Raw genomic sequence first — 24,668 nt, forward strand, 5'->3', positions numbered from 1 at the left:
GCGGCGAACGAAAAGAGAGACGAATCATTGTCAGGCCAAGCGGAATCAGATAAATATTAAATATAAATACATGTTAGTGTGAAAGCGCGTCCTAAGAGTAACTGCTGAAATTGCATACAAATGAAATGGAGTGAAAAATATATAAACTCCATTTCATTGAATGAGAAATTTTATTTAAATCTAGGATCGATTGTTCTTTTCTGAATTATTCCAAGGGAATTTATCGATACCGTATTCAATCATATGCTCGCTTGTTTCATTATTTTCTGCAAAGTGAAAATCAATGTTCACTCAGAACAGGTATGAATGATTATTAAAATCGAGAACAATAAATCCGCATTGTGTTTAAATTTTTCGTCGGCAATATGGGAAAGGTAGCTCGAAATTTTTGAATTGTTAAACAATTCTATAAAACTTTCTACCCGCACGTTAAAGGCGTATATATCAATTGTTTGATACAGCATACAAAATATTATGGTAATAACTTTTGTAGCGAAAGCGTGCAACGTTAAAAGAAAACAAGTAACGTAAACCGCAAATGGTAATTTATATTGTAATAGAGAGGAAAATGGGCAACTAAATATGCAGAAACAATAACCGTCATTTACTATTCTCAACTTCCATCCGATAAAAGCTTCGGAATGACTGCCAAAGGGATACATCACGAATTCCGTGTAAATTTGCAAAAGCGTAGTTCGCGTAGCCAAAATCGTTAATACAAAAGCGAAAAATAAAGTGGGGACTGGTAATGCTTTTTTTCTTCCTCTTCTCTTATTTTAACCATGATATTCGTGGGGCTGTGCAACGCGTCGCCGACTGTTCGACCCTTTTCGACTCGTTCCGCGTCACAGGGAAACTTTTGCTAGTCGATTTATGCGAGCTGCGGTCAGAAATGGAATCCGTAGTAGCTGCTGCCAACATCGATCGGAAATTTATTACCAATCGAGAACGCGATAGGTTTGTCCTTTTTAGATTTCCGCGTCAACGCTTTTCGTAAAATTTTATTTTTCCACTACCCACACCTGGCATAAAATTGTTACTGCATTTATTTAATTTCTAATTCATCTTACTACCTAAGTTGAACATTTCGTAAAAACTGTTTAGACCGTGTCCCACTTCTTTAACGATCTCGTTCATATTCACGTTCATCGATCACAGAATTTGTCAATATTCATTCCTCGCAAGTTCCGCAAAGTCTTACGACTTTCGAAACTTTCAAAACTTTTCGAGACTTTAATACCAAACTTTTAAAAACTTCGGACACTCGTAGCGTTGAGAAGTATCAGATTTATTCCAAGTGTCTCGAACCTTTAAGAGGATTGAACGAAACAGTTGATAGGTAAATTCCTTATTAATTTATTGCTTCGGGTATACGATGAGTTCCATCCTACAAGATTGAAGTCTCGTGAAATTATTTTAAAGCGATACACTCAAAGTCTGCCAAGTGTCCAAATTCAGCGGTTTTTATCCATATTATATGAACGTTCGTAACTCGTTACAGTATAATTAGTTATATCCAACGATATGATTACGACCAATTAAAATGGATATCTGTTCGCTAATTACCGGTTAAATCGTCCGATACATTCAGAAATCATGAATCATGGAATATAAGTGTTAATAACGATACAGAAATTCTATCGTTTCACACATTTACAGGCTTGCCTTCAATTGAAAGCATATTGACTACCGTTACGAGGAATATTGAACGTTTATGACCGAAAGGTATTCGCTCTCTAATCGGACGCTCGGTGGAGATCGTTTTCCATCGATATAAATATGTAATATCACAGTCAAAGAAACATACCGTCTTCTCGATGTTTGTTAAGCTTTTCAATATTCGGACGAAAGCGTTGGGAAACCAAAGAGGAGAAGTGGAATTGATTAGGTTTTCTTTCCACCCTGAAATTAGATTAGTCGCCGGAGAATCGGAATGCCCTGTCGGTTGGATCGGCGAAACGGGGACAATCTCGGGATTGTCACCGGGAACAGCGGGCTCGTAGCAAGAAAATTATAGAAACTCATCGGCAACAATCCTCGTATGGCGCATACGCGGTACCGTTTTACTCGAAATGTTCCGCTGTTCCGGCTAATCTGCTTAAACGGACAAATTTATCGTCCCGGTGAAAAACGGGCCGTTATTCGAAATTTAGCCGCGCGTAATATAATGTAGATACGGGCGTCAAATATGCTAACGAAATACATTACACGTTATAAATTTTCGCGACTCCGTTGCTCGGCGACCAAACACAAGTGCAAACACACGCGCGCACGCACACACGCGCACCGAATACCCAATAATGGAGCAATCATTACGGAATTTATGGTCGAGCGCCGTTGCTTCCCTATAAGGGGTGAGGAGGGAAGGGCGTCGAAAACGGTAATCAGTTTTTGCATTATCCGAGTGATGCACGATCGTTCGTTGTTATAGAACCATTGTATCGAACATCGCGAGATAAATTTTCCAAGAATTGTTTCCTATTGCTGAGAATTGTGTTTAATGTCTGTTTTATACGATTATGATTTCGTATGGCCGCATGGAATAGTAGTTGTATCGCGTAATTGAAACGTCACAAATGAAAACGTGCAGCGTAAGCGGAATGAATTGTTGAAGGGATTTTCGTCGGATAATGCTTTTTCATTTGAGAGCTCTATTTTGAGAAAATCCAATTTGGAAATTTCACGCGGGGACACCGTGGAAAGTTTGACAAAGTGGAAAAATATTTGCGAAACGTTCTGATCGGCTCGAGTAAACAAAAAGGGGGAAACATAATTTCGGTTGAAAGGAAAAGCTCGAACAATCAAACGCAATCCGTTTCTACTTCTTTCTTTGATCACGCGAGAGACTCACAACTCATCCCGATTGAATTCCTTAGTTCCGTTTAGAAAAAGAGAAATTGGAATAGAGAGCATATCCGATGATAAATACACAACTGATTGTAACACACTCGCTACGCAAATCCCATGAGAAGTTACGACTACGTGACCAATTGTATTGCTCCTTGAGCACACATGCGGAGTAATTCGCTCGGGTGGCATCACACGACTGCGAATTCTACATGGACACGCTTAGAGTACATTGGTGTCGGCCAAGGAATTGAATACCGTATCGTTGCCCCGATAAATTTGCAACCGAGAACGGTATTCTGAAACGGACAACGACGGGTCGAAACGGTGCCATTGCCTAAAAAGATTTCCAGAAACGTGGAATCTCCTGCTGGACGGTGAAATAGTGATTTTACTCGTCGAGGTTAGCTTCACACTTGTGCGCAGGGTTCTTAATTAAAAAGACAACATCGTGCAATTCTTTAATTGTAAAAAAATGCTAGTCGCGAATGGTAATATGCCGAGAAATATCAGCGTCAAGTCTATGTTGGATAAAAAAGGCGAATTTGACGAGAAAATCGTTGAAAGTTTCCTTTCGCCGAGGTTGGGAAATTACATCGATCAAATAGTCGGCAGCGGAAAGTTTCGCGACAGAAAGAGAAGAAATATTCAACGTTCTCGGAGAAGTAAATTTAATAAAATTCAACGCGACCTATATAGAAAGAGATGATAACGTCAAGCGTATATATAAATGTTAGGAATGGACAGCGATTGTAAAAAACCAGAAAAGTTTTGATGAACGCGAATTTGCCGGAAGTGAAATTCAATTTCAGTATTTCTAAATCTAGCCAGATAAAACTAGAACGTGTCTTGTCGAGCTTTTAGAAAATATTAAACGAAATGCAATCTTATTCCTTGTCTGGATTTGAACTTTTCAGTTTAAAAAGAATACTGTACTTTTAAGCAAACTTTCTGACGCTCTTTAAGCATTCATTTTGTTAAATACTGCATTTTTTATTGTACCATTAAACTTCTCTTTGGACAAAGAACTTACGTACCTATTTACTGTAATAAATCGATGGGATAAAAAGTTAATGAAAAATTCAATTTTGACAATTTCATTTCTTTCCTAACGCCTATTTTCAGCTTACTATTCGCAAATGTTACGCTTGTTTTCACTGAAACCACCCTGAAACCACCGCCTTTCATTTTTCCAGACGCGATTCAAGAGGAATATGGACAACCTTTCTCCGGTCAAAAATATAATTTGAGTAGAAAGAGGAGAATAGAATTTGCCATTAATATGGAATACATTACATAACATTCATAGATTATTACTGTAAAATCAGGCGAAATAGTCGGAAACATTTGCGAGCGGTAACGCTCAGTTTCGAGTTAAACCCTCTCCTCATCCGGAATTCAATTCCGATTCAATTCCGAACAACCGTCCAATATATCGGAGTCTAGTGCGGACGTAGACGCGGACGTAGACGCGGACGTAGACGCGGACGTAACACGAAGTAAAGCATCGAAAGTACCGTGCGAGAAAATTTGGTGATCTAAATGCTTACCCGAATTCGGCTGGCCGTTGCTGTTCGGTCTCGCGGAGGGTGCACCATCCCTGGCTTCCACTTCCAGAGCGTACGCTCCCTGCTTCTCACGATCGAACATCACCTTCGTGAAGATCTCGCCGGTCTCCCGATTGATCTCGAAGTAATCCTTACCCTCGTTCCTGTCGCTGTCCACGACATAGTAGGTCACCTAAACAGAAAAGACACGCGAATGGAAATAGATAATACTCTATTTATATATGAGTATTTGCGACGAGGATATTTTTGAGGACAGAATTCATTTTCCAAAGAGAGAGAGTCTTTCAAATGAATGAACGTATAGATACGTATCCATTTGTTGTGAATAAAAGCGTAAAACCAGGCATAACAGGTGCATGTTTTTCGAAAAAAACACACGACAGATTTTTCAAACTTCCTTGATGGATTATATCTCGTCTATACCTGCGTTTTTAATCTAAAATCATATATTTCGTTTTTGTTCATGGACACGTATCGATTTCCCATAGAACATATCCCCTCGCTGTACATGTGTGAAATCATACATCACTGCTGTCAATTGCTCGTCACAAATAGGGCAACGCAACGATACATTTTTAATAGCAATTTTAGATGATACTTCAGAGAGGATAGGTTTTATTGCTGTTTTATATACTCGTATGTTAGATCACTTATTAAAAAGAAAATATTTCATTGCCACGCAAACGAAGAGAAATAACCATTGCCTTTGCAGAGCTGGAAGAAAATAATTGCGAGCGAAAAGAGAGACACTGCAAACATCGCAGCCGAAATAGAAAAGTATTATACAAACGTTGCATTTTCGAAACGACCAAGTAATGATAATATTCACAGAAGTATCAATTAAATTAATTAAAAGGAACGGCGCAATTAATAATGCATGCGTTATTAACAATTATACACGAAACTAATGGCATTAACGGTTATACCTTCTGTATAACCGTTGTGGATAACGAAAAGATCGATTTTCACAGATAATTAGTTCATTTGCGTGATTAGTTACGCAGAGATGTGATTAATAATTTGATGGACAGAAATTTCTTCGGACGTGTTCACGTGTCCGTAGGTCACTGTTTAGGTTGAAGTGAAAATTATAACGAACGGAAAAATTCACGCGACAATAACGAATGCATATTAATTGTTGAATATTTGAGCAAGAAGTTACGGACATTTGCGTGGGACGTGTTAACTCGCAGCGAAGCAGCGGCGACATTTTAAATTATGCCACGGCGTGGTTCACGCGATTAAATTTAATTACGGTATTTTGCAGTATAACAGTATTACACGGGGCAACAAAGTTACACGGTATTTCCATCAGAACCGCGACTTCGACAAACACAATTTCACTGCGTGGAATTAACAAACTTCCAGTTGGAATAATGTATCCGTTTACTCGATCGCCGTCATGATATTTATTAGTCCGACGGTGAAACGTTTCTTATAACTTAACCAGATGTTTAGTATTTTACTGGAAACAAGGCTCGCGTTCGTTATTATTGAAACACTGGTAACACCACAGATGCTTAAATGAATTAAAGTTGAAAAACCTGTTCGCTTGTATAATGTCATGAGTAGGCTTTTTAATAATAATTTTAATTAAAAAAATAGTATCACTTATGAAATTGTTTTTATTTTTCATTTAACGATTTAAATAAAATATTAAAAAGTGTTTGCTCGCAAATAAAAATATTTTATTCGGTATACGCATAAATATTTCTCTTTTCAAATTGAAAAGAGAATAAATCATATGTACGTTATCAGCATATATGATAAAAGTAATATACTACCTTAATAATTCACGCTAAATTTTGTCATTTTCAGAATGTATGTTTCTTTCGTATAAACATAAATAGCGACGCTTTGTTATCTGGTTGCAATTAAAACAGCATTACCGAATTTAAAAAACAATCATTCCACGCGAAATTCCTTGCACGCTAACGACATTACGTTATCGATCTCCGATACGTACTCCGGTATTTCATGCATTTTACATGAATATAAATTTCCATGCTACAGTTTATTTTCACTATTTCTTCATGAAACTCTCAGATTCTACGAAATGAATTTTCACCGTGAAATATATCGCTGTCGTAATTCTTTCGATTACGGGAACATTTGCATAAAAACTAATAGACCGTGATTTCCACTGAATTCAATTTAATAATTAATTGTATATTCAACCACGTGTATTATAAATTATTATATAAGCACGCGAATATTACGTTTATACATAGTTTCATTCTAAAGTACTCGTAATTAGCAACCATTTTTTGAATTAATACTTATAATGTAAACGCATTATTAGAATTAATTTATTTATTAACTATTATTATAAGACAGCTTAAAACATAGAATTGGTCCAGTGAGTTGGATATGTGAGCAGGGATAATAAACTTATTTCAAATTCTATCCTTTAGTTCGAATTCCCTAGTAAGAAAATTATGGAACATCAAGCTAGTTCGTAGCGCTATTCTAGTACATGATTTAAAGTAATGTAAGGGTTTGTAATAAAAGATAGAAAATTCTAATTAGTACAATGAACCGCTCTCTATATGTGATCGTGGAACACCTACGTCTCGCACGAAACAATTGACATACCGCATTCCAAACTTTGATACTACACTATTAAATGTTTATATTCGATTGCCAAGAATCAAAAAGACTATCAGTTGCGATGTTTGCATTTTCTTGATATCTTCTTTTAATCATTTATAAATTATTCAATCTTAAACGTGATCATTTTCAAATGACTAAACATCGAAATTTTCGAATTATAAAAGGTGTAATGAGCCAATCATTATTGCTCAAATCAGCTTAACCAAATAAACAATTCTCGAATAATTATAATCCCGGTGAAATTACCTTTGGATAGTTTATGCGTTTCATAATTGAATACCATATTTGTGCAAATTCTGTGTATAATGTATACAACAGCCGGAGCGTGTAATTAAAGCCAGAGTTTAATTTGAAAACTGACCATGAGAGTCGCTTAATAGTTCAGTGAAATCGATTTGGTGACCGGAAGTTGCTGATGAATGTAAAATCGGCCAGGTTTGTCATACTGTATCAATCAACTGTGTCAAAATGCACGAAACACAACGAAACACAGAGCTAAGACAAGATCGGATATACATATGTGAAAAAAGAAATTTATTTCAGAGTAAGCAGAATTATTTTAAATTTCATTTAAAATGTCGGGTCCTCGATTTGATATCTACTTGAAAGGGTGTTCTACGTAAGAAGTAGAATGAATGCCTGAGACGTCTACTCACCTGATTGTTCGGGAAAGTGCCATCCTTATCAATCGCGTTGACTTGAGTAACCTTACTGCCGACAGGTTCACCCTCAAGTACAGTTTCTTGTTCGCGTTCGGTGAACAAAGGTATTTCGTCGTTAACGTCTTCCAGGAGGATGTAGACGGTCGCTTCAGAAGCGAGTTGTTGGGCCCCATTGTTCTGCAGAAGAGGATTGCTCTTATCTCACGTGTACTATTCGTCTTTTCTTCGATTCATTGATTCGTTCGTCGTATTTAATGTCAACTCAATTACTGCTATGCTATTCTGCGCGTCTGCATTTACAGCTAAATAATCATTTATAGTTTATTTTTATCAAGAATTAACTCCTCCGTTCGTTCAAGAATGGTCTTCGCGGTATTTATTACCGCGGAAGTACAAACTAAGTCGCGTATGAAATAAAAATGATGCAGTGATTTGTAACGGAATTTTTCAGTTGTTTCGTTACTAATTTCCAAGTGGATTGAAGTTCAACGGTCATTTCATTAAGAAAATTACGTTACATAACCGCTCCATAATTGCAAAAGGTCGAATACGTCGAATACGTTCCTGAGAAAATTAACTGTTATACTTTTAATTTTCAAGCACGCGAGCTTTGACAATCAAAAAGGTACAACATTACCCAGAACTATTATTTAGCCGAGATTCAATTACAATTTTTATACCTTTTGCGCCGAGTGTTATCCAATATTTTATATTATACCTTCTCTGGTACGCGTACAGTTTCAAAGTAAATATAGCAGGAAACTAAACGGATTAATGAAATATGTAGTAAAATTGAAGAAATGAAATGTGTACAATATTATACTAAAATAACTACCTGATCACTATTAAAACCATATTAAATAATAATTTAAAGTATCGAATTATTTCTTTAAAGAAGATTCGAAGAAGTTATACTTTCTTCTTTTTTAAACCAACATCGTTTGAAAAGCGAGAAGTGACGCTTAGTTACAAAGTTTTAAGTAAAATCGTTTAAAATTACGAGGGAAACTTTAAACTAATCCTTTGCCGCTCAAATGCCTTTCATTCCCTTCTAAACGGTAAACGAACTGTGAAACTTGAAAGTTGAGCATTGTAATTTTACACTAACAACAGCATTCCGAAACAGTACTGAACGTAAAATAAGAAATAAGCAACATTCGTTGTCCTACTGAATATCTGCCTTCCAAAGTAAAACAAAACAGCTATAGGGTATTTCTTACACTCCACTAACTTTCGACTCGCGTCTACAACTCTCCCCGGAACTACGAGATTAAGCAACATTCGCTCAAAAAGCGGACAATGGTATCGTTCTACTCGCTGGTCTACTCTAAAACACCACAAGTTCGCGGATTCTCGTTCACCGAAACACCCTCTTTCTCGCTTGCGGCAAAACGCATTCGAAAGCAACTGAAGCTGGGAAAGTTTCCTCGAAACGCACGAGCCGACTCGTATGTACGCGGAAGCAAACTGAAGAGGCAACGTTCCTAGCAATTGTTCCCACATACCTCGACTCGTATAGTCAGATTGTACTCCTTTATGCTCTCGTAATCCAGCTGATGGTTAACCTTGATATCCGCCCAGGTGACGGACTGCTCTGCGCGTTGCTGAAGGTAAAACGTGTGAAACTTGTTGGTCTGCGCGGTGGAGCCAGGCATTAGCCGGTAAAACACCGTTGGATTATTCTCGATTCCCGAGCTGTCGAACACACACACCAGAGACACATGTTACAAAATCCATGCTGGTTTCCAAATCAGCTCCGAGGCTCGGAGTGTCGAGAGACTTAACAAACGGGAAACGGGAAACGGAAACAGAAACGAGAACGGAAATCACCTAGGGTAGACATATGTATATATATATCTCTCGAAAAATACAACACTAGTTTTTACCGACTATATAGAAGAGAGACTAGGCTGTGTGTACACTCGTCTCGTGACGAAATGTCACCATGCGATTCATCGATTCGTATCATTGATCCGTCGGCTTCTTGCCCTTTTTCGGTTTTTTTTTTTGCTGTTTGCTGTTTTACACTTTTTTCTTTTTTTTTTTTTGTTTTTCGTTTTATTGCCAACAAAAGAAACATCATCCCGCTGATAATAGAACAATCTATAGATATATGGCGGGGCTGCGAATACCATCTAAGCAGCTAATTTAGATTTTTACCTAACTAACGCGCTACATTACTTCCCGTCGTCGCCTGTTTTTCTTTTTTCCGTTTCTGGCGCGTTTCAGAGAGATCAGAACGCGTGTGTTAGTCTCTGTGCCCATGCCCCGAGTGTACCACCGATGCGAAAGGCGTTCTCAAGTCTCGTGTCGTTAGTTTTCAAGCTACCCGATCCCTTGCTCGCGTTGTACGTGTACCAACTACTACCCTTAGCTTTCTACGAGCTGTTTGGTTAGAGGGCGTCACGCTGTGCTGCGACTTGTACTGACTTGTTGTATGTTCTGTTGGATTATGTCTCCGCGGGAGGAGCTCGCAAAGTAGTCAAGGAATCAAGTGGAAATGCGAACGTTTGCGTTCACGATTTAGTTCCAGTTGAAGATTCGTTGCGGGAAATACTGTCGATCACTTGCATCATTATTATTGAGAATTAATGTAAAAAGGTAATACAGTGTTTGAAATATAAGTGAAATTGAGAAAAAAATTAAACTACACTTACATACATGTGATGTTACGTTCAAAATCAATAATTTCAGTATTACACACAGCGAATGAATTTTGAATATCATCTTCTTTTGCGAACAGTATAATGAAATCGATATGTAATCGTTTTCGTCATCTTTAATAATATACATAATAATAATAATATACGTAATAACACTTTATGAAAAAAAAAGGAAGTCGTTTATGCGTGTCACGTTTCAAATTTAATAGCGCTGCGCCATTTATGAAAAATATATGCCTGCGCACGTGCTTTAAATTAACAATCAACGCGTACGTTGCAAAATTTTGAAAAATAGTCAAGTTTCCTCTGAAAGATACTTTTAGCGGTATTTTATATTTTGATTAACACACAACTTTAAGTAATGTTATGGTGACATTATAATTCAACGTGTATATTAGGAGTAATTAAAATTGTAAACACTATGTATAATACTGTTAGTACAAAATTTTGTTTTACTAACACATAGAAAAAATCGAATCGAATTGAATAATTCAATATACATTCAATTGTAATTAATGGAAAAGAAGAATAATAATCAGTGTAAGCAACGTACATGGCATAGTCTTGTGAGAGATGTAAATACAACATTATAAAAAAAAAAGAAAATATTTTATATTCTTTATTTTATCGTTCCCTTTATATCAAAGCCATGAGTATGCAAATTAACTATATCACTGGCAAGATATAACGAATGTCCTTTCTACAACGATAAAACGATGTTTCGTAGTATAATATCAAATTATTCTTTACGTTTACACAACGTGTGAACCTCTAAAATTGATAGAACTTTAGATTCATGGATTTGGCAAAAGGCAGCTGATATACACATGCATAATTAATAATGACAGAATCAGAAATAAATGAAAACGATAACATACGAAACATACGAGTCGTGACATAACTACTTCATACTCAATACGTTAGCAAGTTCACTTCGTATTAATTCATTAACAATTTTTTCAAATATGACTCACCCTGAAACCTACGAATGGCAAAAACGTTTCTGAAACCTGTTCGCAAAAGAGTCTAATTTCCCACGAAACCGATACATGTATTCTCACAAAATTTCCACAAATTTTCTTCAACGCAATCGTTAAATCATCATTACACGATGCCTGTATGGCCATGTGCGATGTCATCGGTTAGACGTTTGCGTCTCAAATGGTGCTCGTTGACCAGCCAGAGACTCGAGAATTAATGACACCGTTTGTCAATTCGAACGAGCGGCCGAACATTGCGTCGAAGGAACATCTGATCGAACATGGGACGCGGACGAAGGAAACGGTACCAGGAAATCGACGTCAGCCGTTGTTCCGATTTTGATAAACGGCGATCAACTCGAGAATATTCGGGCCAAAGTCTTCACGATGGAGAATCATGAAATGAATTTTGCGGAGGTCTACGAGGAATTGTAATCATATCTATGAGGCTTCCAATGCATTTCTTAACATGAGTGTCAAGATTTTGCAGATTCTTAATATATGTAATAATATTGTAGCAAGGAACAGTGAATGTAAATGAAAATGTCAAATAATATATTACACGATGTATTTGTAGACTCTATGGAAATTCATCGTCTATGATTGCTGAATTTTCCTATTGCATTTTGCAGCAATGTCGACAAGGATATTCGTGAAAAGCATTTGCAAGTGAGACCATTAGAGCCTTAGCGGAAATAAATCTAGCTTTGCATTAATTTTTCTCCAATTAATGCCAATCAATGTTCCTTCGATGATGCTCGCAGCCGTTCAAATATTCATTACGTATGAACAAAAAATAAGGTGAGCTACAACGTTATCTATTTTGAACTAGCACATGTATTGTATCCGTGTGTGGCCGTGTGCTTGAACGTTTCAACGCTTCAAACGAGTGGATTCAGAAGCGTGAAAATTTTATTGATCGAGAGAAATTGGAAATACGTATTCAAAGGAATAGAGTGAGAATCGACTTTCTGGATAATTGACTTTCAGTTTTCCTGCTCTATTTGGCTTTCAGCCGAAGCTTCTGGTTCTTATATTGCAAATAGTATAGATGTATAGAAAATAAATTGAATTATTCCTATTTTCTTCGTAATTTCTTTAATCTGAGGTTTATGCTTCTTTTGATAAAATTAAAAATGTCGCCGCTCAGCTTTTAATAATAACCATCCTCGAGATTAAAGCTGGATTTATTTTGAATAGGACAATGTAGCTTAGTGATCCTTCAATAAGATTCAACGAAATCAGGTTATTTACGCCACTTTTAAGGAAAGAAAATTCCTTTCAGTGTTAAGGGTAATATAGTTTAGATTAAAAGGTATTAACGTGGAAGGAGAAAATTCTTGGAAATTACGGGTTGCTAGAGATTATTTCTACGAACCAAATTAGCATTCTGTTAATATGATTATGCCAGATCTTTTACACGATAAACTCCATAATTTCTATTATATTTTATACTCTTTCATAATACTAATTTGAGAAGTCTGGCAAGCTAATGCAAAAGTCCCCTCGATCAAAAAGATTATTTTACGTCGTTGGCCAGAGCAACAAAAAGTTTCATCTCCACTTTTTTAGTGTGAACTTTCCGATAGTTCCAAGGTACGTATTAACAAAACAGATACAAAAGAAAAAGAAATATATGAAAAATGAACGTGAGGATATGGTAGTGTTGGTTAGTGATACGCAAGCGTGACCCCTCACCTCGTTTTTGTGTGTGCGGTGTACGTGTGAATCGTTCGTACCTTCGTATAAATAGCAAGAAAGCGAATGAGTACATCGTCGAATCGATACATCAAGTCAAGATTAGTTAACGACAAGAATACAGCGTGAACCTGTTGTTTCACCCCTAACGGTGCTGAAATTGTCCCTGAACCATGGTGCGCGGTGATCATTTATTTTACTTTTATTTTGTTTTTTTTTCTCTTTTTTTGGCAGTAGTGTAATCAGCGTGATTTTTTGTTAAGTTAGCATCGTTGACAAGTGAAAGAACGCAGAAAATCTGTCATCGTTTTCGCCTTTGTTCCCTGTACTTTTTCATTCTGTGCACTACACGTCACCGTTTCCGATTTCGATTCCACTTAATCGATTATCGAATGTAATCTCGCGCGAGGATAATTGCGTTGGCCTTTTTCTTTCGTTCGCTACAGTTTCAACTCCTCTTTTTTTTTCTTTTCGTTAGCTAATCCAGCATACGAGTCACGTTGCACCCGTCAACGTGATACCCTCGATCGACTATAATCAATTCGACTAATGAATAATTCCGAGAGATGCTCTAACTAAAAGGTAGAGGTCTCAAACTCTAACTGTTACTCAGCTTGCCGCATGGTTGGCGCAAAGATGTTTCACCGGCAAAAAAACACTACGAGAACACACTACGCTCTCGAAAAGAAACGAAAATAGAGTCAGACTGTTCCAAAGGAAATGTGATTAGAAAATGGTGAAACGAACAAAATTGGAAAGGTCAAAAATGATAAAAAAAGAAAAAAAAGAAAAACGATCAGAAAAGAAAAAAAAACAGTAGTCATTTTCAAGACCAATAAACGGTAACCTAACGCAGATAAGCAACTGACGAAACATGCCCAAAAATTAATACGGCATTCACGTAATGTACAATACGTATGTAAGGAATGTATAGATATATACGTAATATATATATATATATGTATACATGTCGATGATCTATATTGAATGCAAATCTCGCAACAAACTGTAAAAAAGGAAAATAATCGGAGAGAACGCAAGAAATGGCGAACGATGCGATGCGACTTTCGATCCAGAAAATCGTTCATTCTTCTTTAATTCCTTTGTTTCTCTTGTTTAATTATCGACAAATTAATTAACTCGCGACGTGCCCGATAGCGACGCCGCTTCGAAAAAGATGCAACGTCGAGGTTCGACACGCGATCCCAGCGATAGGGGATCGCACAACGAACAAAGTTCGAGTGAAACACGGAAACGTAAACGAAAACAATGAGAGGAAAAGAATTTTGAAAAAAGCCAATCCGGTGCAGTGAAAAAACAGTAGTACGAATAGAACGGAACACAACTGAATAAGAATGGAGGTAAAACGATGGAGAATAGAACGGAAAATATGGGGTTACCGCGAGTCGAACCAATCGAACGGGACGCAAATCAATTAATCGAGAAAATATAATTACCAACGTCTGAGGGAAGCATCTATTTGTAAAACGCATGCCCAAAAAATATTTACGGCACACACACACTAATTGTATGAATCTGCTGCGGCTAAATCCGGCTCCCGCGATTACCTGCATAATCGTTAAAACGAACATGACACCCCCGCGGATTCGCTTTGCGCCCTCGAGCGCGCCGAGTGCGCGCCGTGTGCGCGCCGTGTGCGCGCCGCCGATTGCGTTAATCCGCCGCTCGATTGCTCGATGCTCTACCAGCCACCCCTCCCGCGAATTCGGTTAGTTATACCACCCCTACGCCCGTTTAATTTATGTGTAATCTCGTATCTTTCCGCTGGCAGGCCACCGTTCCATCCTCGAGTACGAACGATGCCGACCGATTTTGAGACGTTTTGTTGCAAACGCGATCGCCCGGTGATATACGGCGCGGCGATACACGGCCAGAATTGACATTTATGAAATTTGTGTTTCTCCTCAATTGATTTGTAGCGTTTCCTATGAAGAGTTGTTTTCGAACCGGTCGATACACCTGTAAATGATCAATGGTGGTAGTTTCTATGTATCACTGCCAGGTTATTTGCTTAATGGTCAATAATTGTCACTGAAGAATGTACCGCTTCGAAATTTATCATTTACCATTAACGAGGACCAAGCAAGCTTTTTAATCGTACACCGTAATGAGAACAAAAATTTCCCGTAAATATACGTTCTCGTAACTTCCCCGTTGATTCGATGTTATTTACTTCTATGTGTAATAATCGGAGCATAGAAAATTTTATCACCTCAATTCTACTTTTATCTTCTGGAAAGCTGTGGACGTCGCCTGAAATCAATATTGTTTTTCAAATAAACTGTAATACGTGTAAATTTTCATTATTTACCGAGAAGTCATACCGTAGGACTTTATATAGTCAGATGTAAGGTATTCGAAATTAATGGGAAAGCATTAAGAAAGGAAATTGGCACGTGCTTGACGTGCGAACGATCGCGTGACGTTATGCCGGGTGCTCGCGCTTTGCGTACACGTTGAAATTCACCTATCCCCGTGCTGCATGTGGTCGGGGCATCTGGCTCAAATGCACACGCAATTAAATGATTCGTTCGTGCCGGAAGTCCATCTGTTTCTGGGACGTTCGCCTCGGAAATCATACGTCCGACGCATGCTTCTCGTCACCGACGTTTTTCATTATGATCTTTCGATGGCACGCTTCAAAAAAAGAATAGAAGTATTTCGAATTGCAATTATGAATTCACATTGAAATTTTATGCTTTTTAAATAATTTTGGAACGAAAATACTAATTGGTGTAAAAAAAAAAAAAAAAGAATATGTCATGTATTGAATTTGAATGTTTTCGCGTCAATGGTCTCGTGAACTTTAATTACGTCCCAGATAACATTTTACATTGAAAATATAAATTAAACCCAACTTAAGGATTGTATAGTAGCGTTGCATTACTCTGCAGTATCTACATAATTCCCCATACTGAACTACGGTATGTACAACTTGAGAGCTTACATAAAACATAATTCAGTCTCGGCTATAAACTACCACCACCGTGTAAACCACTTTAATTTGCTCCAGAGAGCTGCGATTAAACAGCACTTTAAAATTGATTGCAATCACGCCTCGGATTTACGTGATACTATTTACGCGCAGCTTTCCTCTACACGATACTTTTCAATTATCTTCCTATCACAATCTATCGCAACAAAACGTCATAACAATTCGCATGAAAATATTGCATCGTCTAAGAATGTAATGAAATGAATAATTATTATTATAAATCGTAGCAAACGTTAAATTTTTCAAATGTCTAAATACACTTAACTACTTGTTTTCTATAATATCAATTGGCATTATCCACAAAAAATGTAGTCGATGCAACACGAATAAACGTCCGAAGAAAAAAGAATAGGAGAAACGAACGAATGGCCTTCGAACGAGAATAAAACCTCTTCACTGTTTTTCACTATCGCGAAGAAAAGGTAAGATAGAAGCCCGTATTCGCGAACATCGTAAGAAACGCAACTGTGTGCTCGTTGCCAGTTTACGTATATCACGGTTTTACATCGACAGCCGAGCGAACGGGACTCATCGGTTCGGCGCACAGTACGCGCGGCTCGTGCGAATCATCGCAACGTGAACGAGCTTCTCCCCCATATTTTCTTCTTTCTTTCTTTTTTTTCTGCTCAAACGAATACTCGTGCTCACCACCTGACGTGTGTATGCGTGTCCATCTGTGCGCGTGTTCGCCGCGTCGTCACGTTTAGCGATGGGCGTTCGAAAGTTTCCCGTTCGCAACATTATCACCACCCTTGCGGAATCGTTCCTCGAGTTCGAGACTGTTTTCGGAAGACGGAGATCTTAAATGGCTTGATGTGACGGAAAGTAAACGTGTGCATGCAACGGTACGAGTACATAGTGTACAAAGATACGTAACACCTCCTGCAACTCTCTATGAACGTATATTATACTCGGTTCAGCGTCAATGCAACATCTACCACTACTAGGATTTCCTCAACGGTTTCAAGACAGTTCATCCAGCCAGCCAACCCATTCAAGAGTCTGACTAATCGGCGAAACACTTCTCAAACTCGTGAACGAGATAACAAGCGACTCGTAAGCACCCCTCTTACGCTCCAAGCGACAGTGAAGCTATTTTTCAGCCCATCGCTAACTATTCGACCGATAATACGCGCGCATATATATATTTGATGTATGTATCTCTGTGAGGATGTGCGTTTGTGTGTGTGTGTGTGTGTGTGTACTTGTGTGTATGTTAGTATACAGATGCGTATGTGTATGGAATCGTACACAATATCAATTAACGTGCACAAGAACAATACTGCCACGAGATTGCGTGCAGGGCGGGTTCGTGCAGAGCCGCACGGAGCATTAACAGTGTGACAGACCTGGCTTTAACAGACACAACTTTAGCCCCAACGGCCATGTTCTCTTTACAGTAGATCGGCCCATACACTATGTGGTCCCATACGGGCGGATTATTCGCACGGTCCACAACGTCAATCTGTACCTCCACGGTTCGCGACAAGGGCGGGAAGCCCTTGTCTTGGGCCATCGCCTCCAGCTTGTACATCTCGCGCTACACCAGACCGCGTGTATAACAAACGGGAACAAAAAACAATGGCGTTAGTGTCAGTCGTAATCACCCGTGGCAGTAAATGATTTGATGTCTCGGGAGGAGCACAGTAGTAGGGCATCTCGTTCTCGCGAGCGTTCTCGCTCTCTCTCCCTTTTTCGCCGTCGTATTTATCTCTCTCTCTCTCCCGTTTTATGATATTACTTTACTTTTTTTTTTTTTCAATCAGTTTTTTCTGCCCTCTGCCAACATTCGCATTCGCGCACCCTGGTGTAGCACATCCTGCTCGTGGTCTGTCGTGTCACCACTCCCCCTAAATGTTCGTCCGCTTGATGGACGAACAAACTCCCAGCCACGGTCTGCTCTACGTGATTAGCCGCTTTACCGCTCTCTATCTTACTTATTAGCGCGATTACAGTCTAAGCAAAGCGGGACTAGCGCCAGCCGGAAAGCTGAGCGTGCTGAACCCACGGGGACACCAAACGGCCCCGCAATTAGTAGATCGCTGATCGCTGATGCCCGCTTCCGCACCTGCGTCTCACTGTCTGTACTGCACCTCGTGAAGAAGAAGAAGAGAAGAAGAAGAAGAAGAAGAAAACAATGAACAAAACTCCCATCGAGGGAACCTCGATCTCTCTCGCTACATCCTCGCCTACCCTATTATACATATATATATGTATACGGATCGCCGCGCTAAGGACAATCCGACATCCGGTTTTCCGAACTCGTACACATCTAGGGATGCTTTCCGCTAAAGACGTCGGGCCCGGTTCCCTCGACTCTTCGACAATCCGCGAGCGTCTTTCGCGTAATTTTTTATTCCGTAAACGTCGAATCGTCTCGCGCTCTTCAGATTTTATACGTTTCCAGCTCTCGGCAACTCGACTCCTGAAACCTGTCTCGAGAACCGGCTCCGACGAATAGTAACAATTAACATAAGTAAGGGATAGATAGTAGTGGTAATAGTATAGTAATGGTAGTAGTAGTAGTTGTAATAACAGTAGTAGTAAGTAGGTAGTAATAGTAGTAGTAGTAGTAGTAGTAGTAGTAGTAGTAGTAGTAGTAGTACTAGTAGTAGTAGTAGTAGTAGTTGTAGTAGTAGTAGTAGTAGTACTAGTAGTAGTAGTAGTAGTAGTTGTAGTAATTGTAGTAGTAGTAATAGTAGTAGTTGTAGTAGTAGTAGTAATAGTAGTAGTAGTAGTAGTAGTAGTAGTAGTAGTAGTAGTAATAATAGTAGTAGTAGTAGCAGTAGTAATAGTAGTAGTAGTAGTAGTAGTAGTAGTAGTAGTAGTAGTAGTAGTAGTAGTAGTTAGTAGTAGGAGTGTCCGACCAATCAGCGATCTACCGCGCCGCGCTTAACCATACATGCTTCCTCTCCCATAAAATACACATCATATACGTATAAAAACAAGGATGAGAAACGCTAAAAGTGTCAACGAGAAATGAAAAACAACGAACGTAGAAAGGCACTGAGAGAAATGAGAAGTATACATGGGCGCAACGATACGAACCGATCGAAAAGGCACACATATGTAGAACGTGAACGCTGTAGTAACTCTATAGACAGGTGAACGTATAGCGTGGTGAAACAGATGGTGAAAGAATAGCGTCGAGACGGAACGAAGAGAAATAAACGGTAAAGAAACGGTGAATCAAAATTGTACGGAAAGGCAACCAATAAGGGAGTAGCAATGCATGGCACGGCACGGCATGTCACGTGTCTTGTCTCGGTCATGTCGTGGCATACAAACCTGGCTTTCACCGCCGTCACTACAGTACCCACTGTGACATTTTCTTTGATGTGAATGGGGCCGTATACATTCGCATCCCACACAGGTGGTTTATTGTTTCTGTCTACGACGTCTAACTCAACGTCCACGTCTGCGTGCAACACTTGCGTCCCTCTGTCGGAGGCCCGTACTCGCAGGCGATAGCTGTCACGCTAGTGGCAAAACATTGGGCCATCAACTCATAGGACATTTTTTTCGGGACTGTTGTTGGCGGATTTTTGAATTTTTTTTATGGTTCATTTTTCTGTGTTTATCCTTGCATTTTATTCTTTCACCTGTTTTTTCTGTTCTTTTTTTTGTTCGAGATATACATGTATTTTGCTTTTAGTTGACGTTTAGGAGAGATAAGTCACTCGGTGGCGAGCGCGATTTCGTGGTCGTCGAAGACGACCCGAAGGGTATCTCTTACAATCGCAAAACGAAACGAAAGAGATAGAAGAGAATGAAGGACCGTGCAGTCTCGTGGGTATCCGTTTTATTTTTTTGTTTCTTTTACTGTTCCAGACCTCTTTTTTTTTTACGAAACAAGTTATTTAGAGTTAATCTTCCACGTGTCTGCCAAATCTGTGATTAACCTGAAAATGTCTGACATTATCAAATCAGTTCTTTGTCACTCTGACGTTTGCTCTGCGACGAACATTCGACATTTCAGATTTTCATGGGAGCGCTAATGAGTCTCTAGAAAGAATTCTATGAACAATACTTACCCGACATTATTTCTCGTTTGCATCATTTCTTTACAATTCTAAATATTATTCGGAATTTGGGTGATTTCTATATGCCGATAACGTTTCTTCTTTTTCGTGGAATATTGTTTTAATAGAAGATAAACCGATGACAGAGAATACGTGTATACCATAATTTTTAGAGATTGAACAATTTCCTTTGTCTTCAAATTAGTAGTAATTTAAAATAGAATCGTAAGATCTGTACTAAAATAAAGCGTATACAAGTATTCGAAAATTGTCTTGGACATTTCATTTGTTAATCAATGAAAAATAAGAAAAAAAGAAAGAAAATGAAACAATCGCTATCGGCAGTGTCCAATAATAAAGAGGTCTTTCGTCTGCGGATACACTCGAGACCAGGATAATATAATAAATTAAAAGCGCGACGACACGCGTGAATAACGTTGGAAATAAAGAAGAACCAACGAGAAGAGTAAAACAAAACCAGAAACAGAAAATCGTACAGGTCGCGCAGGTAGAGTAATATATTTGAAACGTAAAAAGAAACAAAAAGAAAAACGAATCGATCAAAGACGGAGATAGTGAAAGAGAGAAAGAGAGACAGACAGATAGAAAGAGAGACGGAAAGAGAGAGAAAGATAGAGCGATACAAAAAAAGAAAGAGAGTGACGTCTCCGAGTGACAATAACTGTAATAATCATAGAACAACAACAACAGAGGCGAACAAAATAATCGAAAAAACGACTGACTGGATAATTCAAAACGGAAATGCGCTCTAGTATGTATTATACTGCAACAAATACTCATACTTAATATCTTTTTTCCCTTCTTTTTTCTTTAGCTTTCGTGTTTCTTTTTTTCCCCCGTCTTTTCTTGCGCTGGAGTATAACAATGATCACTATCACGTTATACTTATTTTCATGGTGTTCTCGATGCAAAGTGTGAAACACAAGAATGTAGTTCCTACTTACTGGAAAACAGCCCTTTTTTTGTCATCATCAAATCCGAAGAAAGTAAATGGTGCAATAAACACAAACATAAACAATAAGAAATTCAAATTAGTTCCTTTACGAAATCAACCAATGCAGGCATTTGCATGCAAGCAAGAATGCGTTTAAAGAGGCATCAGGAGGAACAAGGTGATGTGAGAAAGAAAGAGTTAGATCGAGGAAGAGACAGAGAGATAGAAAGACAGATTGATAGAGAAAGAGAGATAGAGTTAGAGAGTTAGAGATAGATAAATAGATAGAGAGAAAAAGAGAGAGAGAGAAGAGAGAGAGAGAGAGATAGAAAGAGAGAGTGAGAGAAATAGAGAGCTCGAGGGTCGGAGAGGGTGGCTTTGGAGGGTGATCGGAGTATACAGAGAGAAGGAACAAAAATTATGACGACCCCTCGTCTGATTCTTTCGTTTTAACGACACTCAAAAACCGATGGACGTTTTTACCGTATATGTTTTTATATTATTTTACTTATTTTTTTCGTTACGTTGCCTCGTCGAGTGTGTTTATGGATCAGCATTATTTCGTATTATTTTTTTTGTCTGTTTCGTCATGACAGTGGTATGCCGCCCCAATCACAGAAGAAAAAATGTCACACCACGGACAGATTTCTTACGGTATTATTCGTAATTGCGCTCTCGGCAAAAAATTGTCTCTCGTTTCTTATCTTTTTCCGGTTCTACTTTTGGCTCATTGTCAGTCACGTCGTAGTTTGCGGGAGAGTACAGGGGACAAAAGTTAGGAGACGTCGGACAGGCAGAGAGAAAGAATCGACAGAAAAAAAGTACAAAATGCAAAACAACGCGGAAGAAAAAGCCTGTATAGTAGCTCGAGAACGGAGAGAACGCAAAAAATACAAAAGTCAAAAGTGTCAATTCCACTTTGTCTTCGTAACAAAATGCAAAACTCGCAATGTTGCATTTCTTTTTTTTCTCACTGGTATAAATTATACGAACGCTTGCAAAAGTCAAAATAAGAATGTCGACAAATCATGGTACCAAGCAAAATCCAAGAGAAATGAAGTCGACGAACAGAAACGGGCGAAGAATGAAAAAAAATCAAGTGAAAGGGGAAATTTTTCTTTCAAAGCATAATAGTCAGAGAAAAATAAAAAAATAAAAAAAAAAAGAGTAAACGAGAAAAAGAGAGAAAGAGAGAGAAGAATGGGGAGAGAGGGAGAGAGAGAGAGAGAGAGAGAGAGAGAGAGAGATCAGAGAGGAAGGACTTAGGAGCGAGAGCGAGATCCGTTCCTGTAAAGGAATCAAAAACACATTCATATAAAATATTTGCAAGCATTTTCAAAAAATTGTTTATGTCTGATGCACCACAAAATGCGTAGAGGTTGAAGTACACCGTACGTGGGGCTCAAAAAATGTCGTTCCCACCTGCTCCTGGAAGTTCAAAAAACATCACTTCCCTTTTGAAAAACATTCACATTAGTATTTTAAGTTAAGGAGAATTAATTAAAAGGTAATTAGTTGGGTCTCGTTCGTTTCCCTTCCTTTTGCTCTGTTATTCGTTCGTTTTCTTCCCGGTGTCGTTTCACCGCGACGCTCTAGGACGCGTGTACAAAAAAAGTGACAGAGACAGAGAGAGAGAGAACGAAAAAAAACCAAACACTATGAGAGGAAAAAACGCGCAGTCTTTTCTCCTTGATTATGGGTTGGAGAATGAGAATTGCGCGCGCTCGTTTAGTCACGAGTCGTTTTGTCCAGTCCGCGCGACGTAAAATCGCGCCGCGACATTTTTTCGTTTCTCGGTTTGCTTCTCGCCGTCAAAAATACTCAAAAAAGAGAAGTTTCTTAAAAAACAAAAAAGGAATGGAAACCCAATATTGAATTTTTTTCCGATGCTCGAAAGAAAATTCTTCTTTTTTTGTTTTTTTTTCTCTCAATCGAATGTTGAAGGAACAACAGAAAAAAAGAAAAAGATCGAACGGAAGAGATCGAGAGGAAACGAAAATACACATGTGAAACAAGGGTAAAAAACAATAACGGTGAATGACTTTCCGGTTCGTTTGAATTCCGCGACCGAAACGGTAATGAAAAAAAAAATATTGGAGACAAGAGGTTGTTCGATAGCTCGATTGGAACATGTTTAAAAGGTACTCGCGCCGCGAGCATGTTCTCGATAGAAAGAATGAGAGAGATAGAGAGAGAGTGTTCTGTTGCAAAAATAGCCCGAACGGTCGATCGATTCAGGTACATGAAGCGTTTGAAGGAAATCAGGCATAGCTAAGTATTTACCATAGTGAACACATTGTGCATATCAATGGGAATTAAAAAGTTCTATACATGTGCCGTAAAAAGGAAACTCATTTCGTTGCATATTAGTGATAATCAGAGAAATAATTGCCGACCAAACGTATATTAGTATACAAGTTATCCGATCAGCAACAAAACGGATTCGTGTTAAAGAACGTAATTCACAACGTAAACGTATAATATAAATATATATATGTATACATAAATGTATATAAATATATATATGTATATATATATCGGCAGAAGGTGTACACTTAAGTTTTGTATTTATATAATATATAGATGTAGCTAGAAATATATATTCCACTTGGTTATATAGACACACACACGTATAACCACTGTCTAAACAACTGTGGATATATGTGGGTACGTACATGTAAATTTGGGCATAAATTATATCGGAGAGCGCAACATGCATTCTCGACCAATTCATCGGTTCTTCTTCCATCTCGTATTCACTTGAGATGTTACATTTTTTTTTTTTTTTTTTTTTACTAAATATCTATAAATCCTATCGAAGGATTGTTCAAAATTCGATACACATAAATTCTATAAATACTATCGAAGTTTGCAGACGAAGCTCGAAGAACCGGATGTTTCTTGCCCGAAAATACACGGTGGTTCTTCAGAGAATGATTGCTGTTGTTACTGCTAAAGAGAGTCGTATATGTTTAATTATCATCAATAGGAATACTCACGTCTAGAGGCTTCTTTAAGACGATCCAACCAGATTCTGGTTGAATCTCAAAGTACTCCAATCCTTGGTCATTGTTAGGAGAACTTAACGAGTACGTTATAGCACCGTTATTATCGGCATCTTCGTCCGATGCCGATACTCTAAGAATATTCGTACCGATACTAGCATCCTGTTTTACGTTCTCTACGTATCGCTGAAAATAGAGCAGAATTTATTTCTAGACTTATCGAAAACTGTTCACTGCTTCTAAAGGATAAAATTTCATTTCTAATCGTGAATCAGAATCAGTTTGTATAATTTCTACTTTCTTTATTAAATAATATAAATAAATTGTCGATATGATCTTCAACGCATCGTGGTCACTAGTAACCTATGAAATATCACTTGAAATTAACCAATAAAAATAAATTATTGACATTTTTTCAATGACCTAGCTTGGTAATTTTCAACTCGAATAAAGCGTTCGATAATTGAGGACTATTTCACAAATGGCAAACGTCACGGTGCTCACGATTCCCGCGCGATTCCTCTGTGAAAATTTCTTCGATCAAATAACGGTTACGTAACAAAGTATGAAATGCCAATTTCACGAACGAAACGAGGGTAAAGGCTGACATATGGCGATCGAATAATATGCAAACCACAG

General features: G+C 38.3%; 1 protein-coding gene across 9 annotated transcripts in view; it reads right to left on the reverse strand.

Moving 5' to 3' along the window:
- The window catches only part of LOC143425493 (neural-cadherin-like), a 155,696-nt gene that overhangs the window by 123,191 nt on the left and 7,837 nt on the right, over positions 1–24,668 (reverse strand). For 3 of the 9 annotated variants that reach the window (XM_076898337.1, XM_076898336.1, XM_076898335.1), the window contains 6 exons: positions 24,024–24,215; positions 22,387–22,452; positions 17,397–17,587; positions 9,196–9,385; positions 7,685–7,867; positions 4,398–4,587 (listed from right to left, as the gene is read on the reverse strand). In XM_076898337.1, coding sequence (XP_076754452.1) covers positions 4,398–4,587; positions 7,685–7,867; positions 9,196–9,385; positions 17,397–17,587; positions 22,387–22,452; positions 24,024–24,215 — 1,012 coding nt within the window. Of the gene's footprint in view, positions 1–4,397; positions 4,588–7,684; positions 7,868–9,195; positions 9,386–17,396; positions 17,588–17,654; positions 17,741–19,335; positions 19,527–22,386; positions 22,453–24,023; positions 24,216–24,668 lie in introns of those variants that run through there. The other 6 variants (XM_076898340.1, XM_076898338.1, XM_076898339.1 and 3 more) reach the window with 5 other exon arrangements.

This window comes from Xylocopa sonorina, chromosome 7, assembly GCF_050948175.1.
Source record: "Xylocopa sonorina isolate GNS202 chromosome 7, iyXylSono1_principal, whole genome shotgun sequence".
Classification (NCBI taxonomy): Eukaryota; Metazoa; Arthropoda; class Insecta; order Hymenoptera; family Apidae; genus Xylocopa; species Xylocopa sonorina.